Raw genomic sequence first — 10,296 nt, forward strand, 5'->3', positions numbered from 1 at the left:
AGCTGGATGGATAAATTGCATGTATCTGGTAGTTGCTACATTGAGTTGAATGTTTCTCTCTCCAGATATTAGATTTCTTGAATTGAGTAAAACAAATCACCCTTCCACTTGAATTATACCATGAAGCTCTCCGAAACAGCAACATAATCCGAGCCTTGGCATCAAAAATCCAATTAAATGTAACTGATTGACTTCACTGTTTTATCGAGTCGATTTTGAGCGACACAGAAGACCGATTTTTCTGCTTCTTTTATTATCTCATTTTGAAAGGCTGTTGATTTTTTTTCTAATCCAGACATTTCATAATAATAATAATAATAATCGTTGCATTAGATTGAGAGCTTTATCACGTCGTTGAGACATTTCAAAGTGCTTCACAGAACATATTGTTAAGTGGATTGATTGTGTATTCATGATCAGGAATATTAAATTAAAAGAGAAATAAAAGTTTTTCCTGTTCTTATTCTCAGCAAAAGGTACGGTTTGTGTGATTGTAATCTATATTTGGAAACATAGGAATTGCTCGCCAAAAAAAACCAAGATCCATCTAGTTTGCCTTCTATCATCATGGTAGTCACATGGCTACAATAATAATGGAGATGTTATAATAATAATAATAATCCTTGCATTTGATATAGCGCTTTTCACGTCGGGAGGACGTCCCAAAGCGCTTCACAGAACACACTGTAAAGTGAATTGACTGTATATTTGTGGGCGAACGCGGCAGCCAATTGCGCACAGCAATGTCCCACAAACAGTCGTAGATTGAAAATGACCAATTTTTTTTTATTTTCTTGGGGGGGTTTTGGAGGGATTATTATTAGGCTCTGTGTGGAGTAAGGAAACTTGCCCAAGGTTTCGCCCTCTGCCTGGAATTGAACTCAGGTGAGGTGAGGAAAGCCAGTGATGGAAAGCTTTGGGCACCATAGGTCCAAAGTTATCTGTTTCTCCCAAACATACCACATTCGCCATACCCCGTGACTCAAATTATTCATACTCTGTATCCCAAAATATTATTATTTTCCGACTGTAATCTGTATAGTGTTTGGTTTGAAGTAAAGTCAAATTAATTCAGCCCAATTTAGGCTTCCATTCATAAAGACGACATCCAAGATTTTGCCATCTGCTGTCTGTGGGTGTCACAGAGATGGATATCATTTTAGAAGATAATTTTAGTTCAGGCAATTTTGGATCATACTCAGAAAAAAAAAAACAATTTACGTGAATACAAAGCTGTCAGCTTCCATTCATTATACTGTACCTGGTGCAAAGTACCATATTTGGAGATGCATTGAATTAATCTCTGGTAAATCCCAATTTTGTCTTATGTAATGTCATGATCTTTCCTCTTTCACGATGTCCCTTTTTCAGGTTTAGGCTGAAGGGTCACCTTTGGTTCACTGCCTGAGTCACAGCTAACCTATTGCAGGGAAGGCTTTGTGGGACTATCTTCCCTGCACAGGAGACCACCAATATTTATTCCAAAACAAGAATACTAATAAGAAGATGCTTTGTAAATTGGTATTTACGTGAGACTGTCTACATCGTTATGGGGTGTGAAGTGGACATTGCAGGGAATTGAACCATAAGTCATGTGAGACCAGACAGACTCACAGTCTCGTAACAATTTCAGAGGTTATATTGGTGCGTAAATATGAGTTTACTGCGTGTAAACAACATCAATAAAGTGGGAGGGAAAAAAAAAAACAGTACACAGACTCGCAGAATCGTGTGAATTTGATCGTACGCGTGTGGGATCCACTCCAGGTGAGAGTCAGGATCTCGATGCACCTTTTTTTTTGTGGGGGGGGGGTGTGGGGGGGGGTGTGTGTGTGTGTGGCGGGGGGGGGGGGGGAGATCACCTGCGTTTTATGAATGGATGCAGCATCCTGTGCGCATGCACTGTTCATTTTGTCTCTCCTCCTCACTCATCTTCTGGGAGGTCGGAGCTCAGTCGAGATGAAGGGGAGAGAGTGGTGACACATCATCAGCGATCTCTTATCCGTCTCCAGCACCCACCACCCCCCCACCCACACCCCCCACCCCATCCCACCCCCACACCCCATCCCACCCCCACACCCCCTGTTTGCCTTGTTCCCCTTCTCCAGGGATCCAGAATAAAACGTCTCTGATCCACCCCCAGTGTCTCGCCACCAGTCTGGACAGGAGGAATGGATGTAACCTGTGCCTCACCATCACTGGGCAGTGGGCACCGACCTGGGACTGTGTGAGCAGCGCATCCCGAGCCCCACCATCAGGACCTCAGGCAGCGCAGGTAAAACGGCACTGCACTGTCGTCGTTTCAGTGCACCTCCTGTTTGCTTCGGGGGGAGGGACGTGGGTCAATGTTTTGCTCTCACAGCAAAGGGAAAGGGTTTGATTTGGACTTCCACTTCGGAGAATGGGGGATTTATAGTAACCCACTCGCACCCTTTCCTTTATTGTAGGATCGTTTGTGTCGTTGTTTTTTTGCATTGGATCGTTTTTATTCACTCATTTATGTATTGGCGTATTTTTATTCATTCATTCGTTTATTTATTCAGTGGGTCGCCTCGTTTCAGGTGGTTACATGTACCAGATCCAAGCGAGGTTTTGCTTTCACTACCACAGACTTTATTACTACGTGTCATCAGCACCAAAAAGCACATCAGGTAAAACCCAATTCTGTAGCATTTGGACCGGTTGAATTGCCAAAGTGGGTGTTAAGTGCACGTTTTCACATTCAGTTCTGACCACAATCCTGGCTTGAAGGAGACCCGGATCCCTGTGTCTTTTATGCTTCCACCAAAATACATCAAACATGTTGGTCACGGCCATCGACTGAGAGAAAGGGGGGAAAAAAAATAGCTGATTGGTGATGAAGTTACAGGACATCAGCTGATGGAGAGACGTGCTTCAGCACACATTTAACTCCTCGTTTGCTCCTGAGGACAGTGGAGAGAGTGTCCCTGCTCACCAGCTGCCTCTGACTGGGATAGCATTGCACTGCAGCCTCTGTGCCACTGGCAGTCACCAGGTGCAATGTTGCAGGAAGGTGATTTCTTTTGTGCAGTGCACAAAAATAACGGGGAATGGGGAATCGGAATCAACTGCTCGCCATCCCACCCCTCACAGAAGCTTCTGCGCATATTTAACACAAGTTGGCTTCTTTATTCCCACGTCTTACTTTAATTTGAGGCTTACGTTTAATGCACAGCCATAGTTTCGTCGTGTGCCTTACAAAACTGGGAGCATTTCTCCTGAATATCCGCGTTGCTCTTTTCTGCAGAATGTGTTAACCCCCTGCGGGTCTCTCTCTCACCTGTTCTGACATTAGAGTTTCCATTAAGAATCCTGAAGCAAATTTACACACACACACACACACACACACACACACAAAAGCGTTTTTATCACTATTTGCCTCTAACGTTTTAGGAACGAGAAAACCAATGCTTATTACCAGGCGGTTGTCATACCTATATCCTGCAAAAAAAAACAAAAAACAAAAAAAAAAGTCAGGAAGAATAATGCAGTTTGCAAAGTAGACGACGAGGTTCCAGGTCATTTATTTTGAAACCCAGTGTCCATTCTTCGGATTGACCACCAGACTCCTCTGCCCTACACTAGTCCTTGTGGGCTGAGAGCTTCACTGTTATGTCGCCACTTTGCGGTAAAGCACAGATAACGCAGCACATCAATTGTGTGTATATATATTTTTTTTTTGGGGGGGGGGTTAAATGGCTCCTCGTGTCGTTGTGTGCGAGGTTGAGGAGCAAAAGAAACAGGGAGAGCAGTGCAGGTGTGGATCCATCCTGTCCTCGAAATTGCCCCCAAACCATTCAATTGCCCAGATTTTTGCAAACCAATTAAGATTTTGCAAATCAATTAATAAATAGTTGATGTGGCTGCAATGTGTGTGTGGGGGTGGGGGGAGGCTGGGGGGTGGTTGTAAGTCTGCTTCTTTTTCATCAGAGAACGATAGGGGTGGGGGGAAAAAAGCATTTCCCTGCTCCTGTGTGCAGCATCGACATCACTGTGTCCCTGTCTTCATCTCCTCGCCAGTCAGTCCTTCCCGAGCAAACCCAGCACCGATGGTGAGAGGTGTGGGCGTGTGCTCCTTCGCTGCACTGCATATGCAAACTGGAGATCAGTGCAAAGCTCAGTACCAGTGCTCGGAACAGATGCATCTAAAAATATGGAAATATCCCAAATTTAAATAGGTTGCAGTGTGGAGCTCAGTCTGCAGGGAGCTCACAGTTACAGCGGTTGAACCCAACAGTGCTGTCATAACGTATGTATACATATATATATATATATTATATACACACACAAAGGGATCAGCAACACTGGAAATGTCCAGTTGACACCATCCCAGCATTGCCCATCTCCGGAGAACACATCAGTTGCTGAAAGTACATTTCTGTTGCCTGGAACAGGAACAATTCATATGGAATATGGATTTGCTGATAGATTCCACTCTTTTAGGTGTGATTTCTCTCTCTCTCTCTCTCTCTCGCTCCCTTTCTTGCAATGGGAACCGAGTAGAGCAGAGAACCCGACTGGTGCAGTGCTGGTTACATTGATTTATTTGCAGACCTGAGGTCCCAACCCTCGTGCAATCTGGAGGAACATTGGAAGGCAACAAAGTTTTGGGGAGTGGAACCTGAGCCACGAACCTGTTGCGAGCGATTGAATAACACGTTAGGAACTAAAGCGGTTTTAGAAGAGGTTTTGGTCTTTGCTCTGTTCGCCTTCACTGCATTTATAAGTCGTGCACATCGGAGCATTTAACGTAAGACCCACAATCAATCAATGCATTGATCCACAATTGACGCCCCCAATGCATTTCTTTCCACGAAAAATGAGCAGTCCCAGTAAATTATCTCCTTTGCAACGCATGATTATTTTATGGGTTGTTTAAATTGTTCAATTTTACGGCAGGGAAGGGGGTTTCTAAACCTATCACGTTTGGAAAAATAACCATCACTGTCACTTAACACGCCGTTGATTAAACGGAATACAGAATTCAGTGAAATAGCTAAGCATGAGATATTTAATTATATTTTACAGAGGAAACTGTTTTATTTACACGAAGAAGCTCACAATTTAAGGATAGGCTCGTTTTTTCTACAAAGCATATGGGAAAAAAAGCAAAAGTGCAGTATTATATAGGCGAGGGGATGGATGGATGCATTCAGCTCGAATTGAGGCAGAGGGTGTAATTTACCTTTTAGATAATGCACACAATGATGCAGTAGAAATGAAAGGAAAATGGAACATTGCGAATGGTCCTTTTAAATGCACATAATTCCACACGTCCATCAGTTCAGAAGCTGCCCATGTGAAGTCCTGCAAAACTGCTCTGTACAATCTCTTTCCATGTTTTGGGTTTGATTGGCTGCACCAATCTCAACAAGTGCAGGAGCAATGGACATTTGCACTTATCAATGGCCTCTGGCTCTAAATGAAGCACTCCCTGGCATTCACACTGAAAAACACAGCTCGAATTGCTAATTCTGCACTGAACTTGAGCATTTTATTGATGCCATTTGTAATGATAGTAAACGTGAGCTCATACTTACGATGTAACCGAATGCTCACACTGTCTTAACATTAATGAGGGAAGTAACAAGAAGTTGACAGAAAATTAACTGTTTATTATAGACACCAGGCGAGCGTTTTCTGAATGGTTTGTTTATCCTGAATGCATTTTCTAACTTTCTATTTATGTTATACGGCGTATTTGCTTATGGTTTGGAGTTTTAGATAAATTGTGCGAATTCTGAAACATGTTTTGCTCTTATAGCTGAATTCATTACCCTTTTTTACAATAACAACAGCTTCAGTTAAATAGCTTTCACAAAAGGACCTGCCCATATATGTACCTCAGTGGGTGTAACACGCACAAATAAATGTGCAAACAAACTATATATGTCAGAGGTAAAAAAAAACTTAAAACACTATAAAGTTTTTTTTTGTGTGTGAAATTTGCTACAGGCCAATTCTTCTGAGAGTGAAAAAAAAATGGCATCTTCTACAAAGCCCACATCCTCCTCTAAAAAGAGAGTAAAAATCCACCCAAACACAGTGACTGTGAAATACACATCTCACTACCCACAGCCTGGGGAAGAGGGTTACGAGGACATGTACGAAGACGGTGGGAATTATGTTGAAGATAACCCAAAGAAAAAACTGTTGGGTGCCACTAAGAACCGAGGGAGGACATTCTTTGGGACGATCGCGACTTCATCAGAAGGACAAAAAGACACTGAGATGGGACAACAACCACAACCACCACAACAACAACAACCAGAAACCCCTGGGCAAAGTGCAACCCCTGCGTCCAAAGTAACTTGGGCGGCTTTGTTTGGTGCGGCTTTAGCTCATGGTTGCGTGGCGTTAATAACACGACTTGCTGCTGATCGCTCTAAAGTGCCATCGCTGGAGCTCCTCTTCATCCGGTCTGTGCTCCAGATCTTCTCTGTTCTGGTTGTCTGCTACAGTGGTGAGCAGCCTCTCGGACCGAAGGGCTACAGAATGCGCCTGTTCCTCTATGGGGTGACAAACGTTATCTCCATCACCTGCGCCTACACGTCCTTTGCTATCGTTCCCCCGAGCAACGGGACCATCATGTGGAGAGCCACCACCACTGTCTTCAGCGCCGTGTTGGCTTTTCTGTTGGTTGACGAGCGATTGGGCTACTCTGACATTGTCACCGTGGTCTGCAGCGTCTTTGGACTTTGCCTGGTGATGATCCCCAACATCGTCGATGAAGACAATTCCTACGTGGGCATTTGGAAGGAAGCCTTTGGTTACACCATGACAGTCATGGCAGGGTTGACCACAGCGCTGTCCATGATCATTTACAGAGCTATCAAAGAAAAAGTTAGCATGTGGACTGCGCTCTTTACCTTTGGTTGGACAGGTACAATTTGGGGAGCGTCCACTATGTTTATTCTTCAAGAGCCCATCATACCATTGGATGGAGAAACCTGGGGCTATCTATTTGGGATCTGTCTCTGTTCTACTGTGGCTTTCCTAGGTGTGTATTATGCATTAAACCGGTTTCACCCAGCGTTAGTTAGCACGGTTCAACATTTAGAAATTGTAGTGGCTATGATTCTCCAGCTGTTGGTACTCCGCATGTTTCCATCAGTTTATGACCTTATTGGTGGGGCGATAATCATATTCAGTGTCTTTGCTCTGACAGGCTACAAGCTTTACCGCGTCAGACAAAATAGCAGGAGAGATTACCTGGAGATAACCGATTCCCCTATCAAATGAGTGCCAATAATGCCGTAAAATTGTCAGAAAATGTTAAATGTAAGCAAGCGCAGAGCTCAACTCTATGAATGTCAAGCAATGTGCAATGTTTTTGTATCGTGGTGTTGAAAGATGGTTATTTGTGTTACCTTCTCTTGGAATATCGTGTGGAATAAAATGTGCGGCAGACAATTTTAGAGAGTATGTACTTATTAATGACTGATACCCAGTGTTACATTTACATACAGTACTCCATTTCCCTCCCATGTAGGAGAATGAGTAAGTTTGCATGTATATTTTGTCCAGAAGTCTGAAAGGTTTTGTCCAGCTACGATATTAATCCTTCGGTATAGAAACTAATGAAATTAGTGATTTTAATAAAAGCATTGTCGTGAATATTGCACAAATTATAATTTTATAGTCAGTTGAAGTGCATAACTTACTTACATGATTGGATTCCTTACCATGGGACACTGGCCCAGTGAAATTGTTTGCTTTCAAATCTTAAAATATAAAATTTATGAAGATTTGGCTTTCTTTCTGTTTTGTTTAGTTGAAAAATTGTCTGAATGACAAGTGTATGCAACAAGGAGAGCAGCCTGAGCCAGAAATTTATATAAAAGCAAAACCATAATTTCATTTGTGTTCATGTAACTCTTGACCTAATCTGTTTCCAGATTAGTCTCATTTCACTTCAAGCAAGCGGTGTTATTGTTGCATTTCTTTTGCAGATGTCAAGCAGAGCAGAATGTATCATTGACAATGATTTCTGAATGCCCTTCCAATTTGTTTCATTAGCTCATAATGTGTTAATTGTCAGGTGAAGCCTCTATGCCCCTGAGTTAGGGGGAGTAAATCAGCAGGATTCCTTGTTACTATCCAACAGCCTCTGGTGGAGGTGCACAAATATGAGCGAAAATAGAATTTGGGCTCAACTACAATGTGCTCTATGGTTGAACAGCCCGGTCATGAATAGCGGTTACTTGGGTACATTGTATAGCATCCATGGACCTGTAGAGAGAAAGGAGGAAAGGAAGAAAATTGATGAGGGCAACAAGCTACAAGACAACTATTGTGGTGTACACGTGGATTTTTCGAGATTATCTACTGAGCAAGTGAAAATAACATTGGACTTCTTAAATCAGTGATGTTGCATACATTGTATTAACTGAATGGATTTTGTTTGTAATAAGTAAAATTATAACATTATGTAAAATCTATTGGTTGTAGCCAGTTCGTCCAGTAAACCTATTATTACGCATAATTTACGATCTGGCACTGACTCCCATTTCAGTTTTAATTGGGACTACTATATTTGTATTGTTTACAAATTTAATGGATATAATCCTTGTTTCTTGATAAAGAGGAAAATGATGATGACTATTCTGAGTAAATCATGTTCATGTTCTTCTGTTACTCATTCTGCTGTTGTTATTGTACAGGTAATCCCAAAGAACTTCTATGCGTGTTTGTGTGTCTGTTTTGAGGTATGTAAATGTCTTGAACAGCTTCTAACTATTTCTATATTGCTTTTGATTTCTTGTTGATGATTATACTATATATTGTATTTTTATTAATGGTAATTAAAAAAAAGTAGTGCCAAAAATGGTTCTGTAGCTACTTCAAAGATTTTTCTCTGTAATCTGAAACTGCTGTTGCCAGCCTTGTTTGTTTTTTGGCTAGCTCTATGTTATGGACACCCAGTATGTTTGTGTTGTGGTACTCCTACAGTTTATTCATCTAAAACCACATAGCTTGCTATTGAAAGGACTATCTGGCAAGCTTGCCACTTGCTTGTCTAGCTAACACTACCCTAAACATCAAAACTTTGGGTTACATGATTAACAGGCGCCAAGTGGGATGAATGCTTGCCCCCAGTTTACAACCTCCAAGTCCTGCCTATAACCCTGGGTAGTTGGTCTGTCATCAGCAATGCCTTGGAGTACGTTGGAGCCGCCAGGCTCATCATCTTAGTTATGTGGCAAATAGAAGTAAACCATTCCATCAAAGGGTTCATTAAACTTTGGGCACTTGATATTGGATTGTATAGTTGGCTGCACATCACTCAGCACTGGAGCACAACAGAGCTCCACACATATTCCATGCTCAAACTGCAATCTGAACGCCAGTTGCACAAGGATCATGCGTCACAAATGTGATGCATTTCCTGATGATCATTTCAAGTGGCAGCTGCAGAGACTTGAGAGCAGGTGAGCTGCCGGTCTGCCCTTTTTGACAAGGAATAGTAAGTACATCAACCGCAGGACTGAAACGAGCAGCAGGTAACGATTCTCAAAATAGGGATGAGAAAAATTAAATCATGGATGGTTAAGGTAACGATCCTTAACAACAGATGCCATTTGTAAATCATCCCAGTATCTACCTTTTCGTTTTATTCATTTGGCTGACATGACTAGTAAGGAAATTGACTATGTCATTAAAATATTACGAGCAAGATCTGTGTTGTGTTCTGCAGCTTTCTAAGAGTCACATGGGTAGGACAGAGCTGGTGGTACTTGTGACAAATCATCTTCCAGGTAATTGACCAACTGTTCCATATTTTCCACCATATTTCCCCAATTGTGCTATCTGAATGCTGAGCCCAATATGACCTCTTGCCAGAGATATTTGAGCTTTGGGCAAGTTTTGTCAACGGCAGCCCCTGGCCATTATAGCATTTCCATTAACTGTCTGCTCAATACCGTGTATGGTTGCACAATATTCTAATTACATTTTTCCATTTTCCTTTGATAGAATAGTTAACAGATTTCTTAAGAAATGTACAACTATTGAATTTCTAAAACATCAAATATGCTGATCTTAACACGGTTGATATTTTAAATATTCAGTAATTACAATAATTATTCTTATTAAGAAATGAATACGTTGAATACTGCATTTAAGACCTCCACTGTTTCTTTAGATTGATGGGCAATCTGATAAACATTAGCAGAAAACACCAGCGGATCATTTAAATGTGATCAAACTGGTTAAGTAATAAATATTCAGCCATATTAAAGCACTTCATGCAATTCATGCAATGCTCGTTGTTGT

The 10,296-nt window shown here is 41.8% G+C and overlaps 1 protein-coding gene across 1 annotated transcript; it reads left to right on the forward strand.

Moving 5' to 3' along the window:
- The first annotated feature begins 2,141 nt into the window (after positions 1-2,141).
- LOC103174818 (solute carrier family 35 member G2) lies at positions 2,142-7,678 on the forward strand. Its single transcript, XM_007887370.2, has 2 exons — positions 2,142-2,275; positions 5,977-7,678. Exon 2 carries the CDS (start codon positions 6,004-6,006, stop codon positions 7,261-7,263), a length of 1,260 nt encoding a protein of 419 aa, XP_007885561.1. The 5' UTR covers positions 2,142-2,275; positions 5,977-6,003; the 3' UTR covers positions 7,264-7,678.
- The last annotated feature ends 2,618 nt before the right edge of the window (positions 7,679-10,296 follow it).

Source organism: Callorhinchus milii, unplaced genomic scaffold (assembly GCF_018977255.1).
Source record: "Callorhinchus milii isolate IMCB2004 unplaced genomic scaffold, IMCB_Cmil_1.0 Scaffold11, whole genome shotgun sequence".
Lineage (NCBI taxonomy): Eukaryota > Metazoa > Chordata > Chondrichthyes > Chimaeriformes > Callorhinchidae > Callorhinchus > Callorhinchus milii.

Excerpts from the sequence above, each read along its gene's own strand:
- LOC103174818 (XM_007887370.2), top strand. The coding sequence starts at position 6,004 with ATGGCATCTTCTACAAAGCCCACATCCTCCTCTAAAAAGAGAGTAAAA.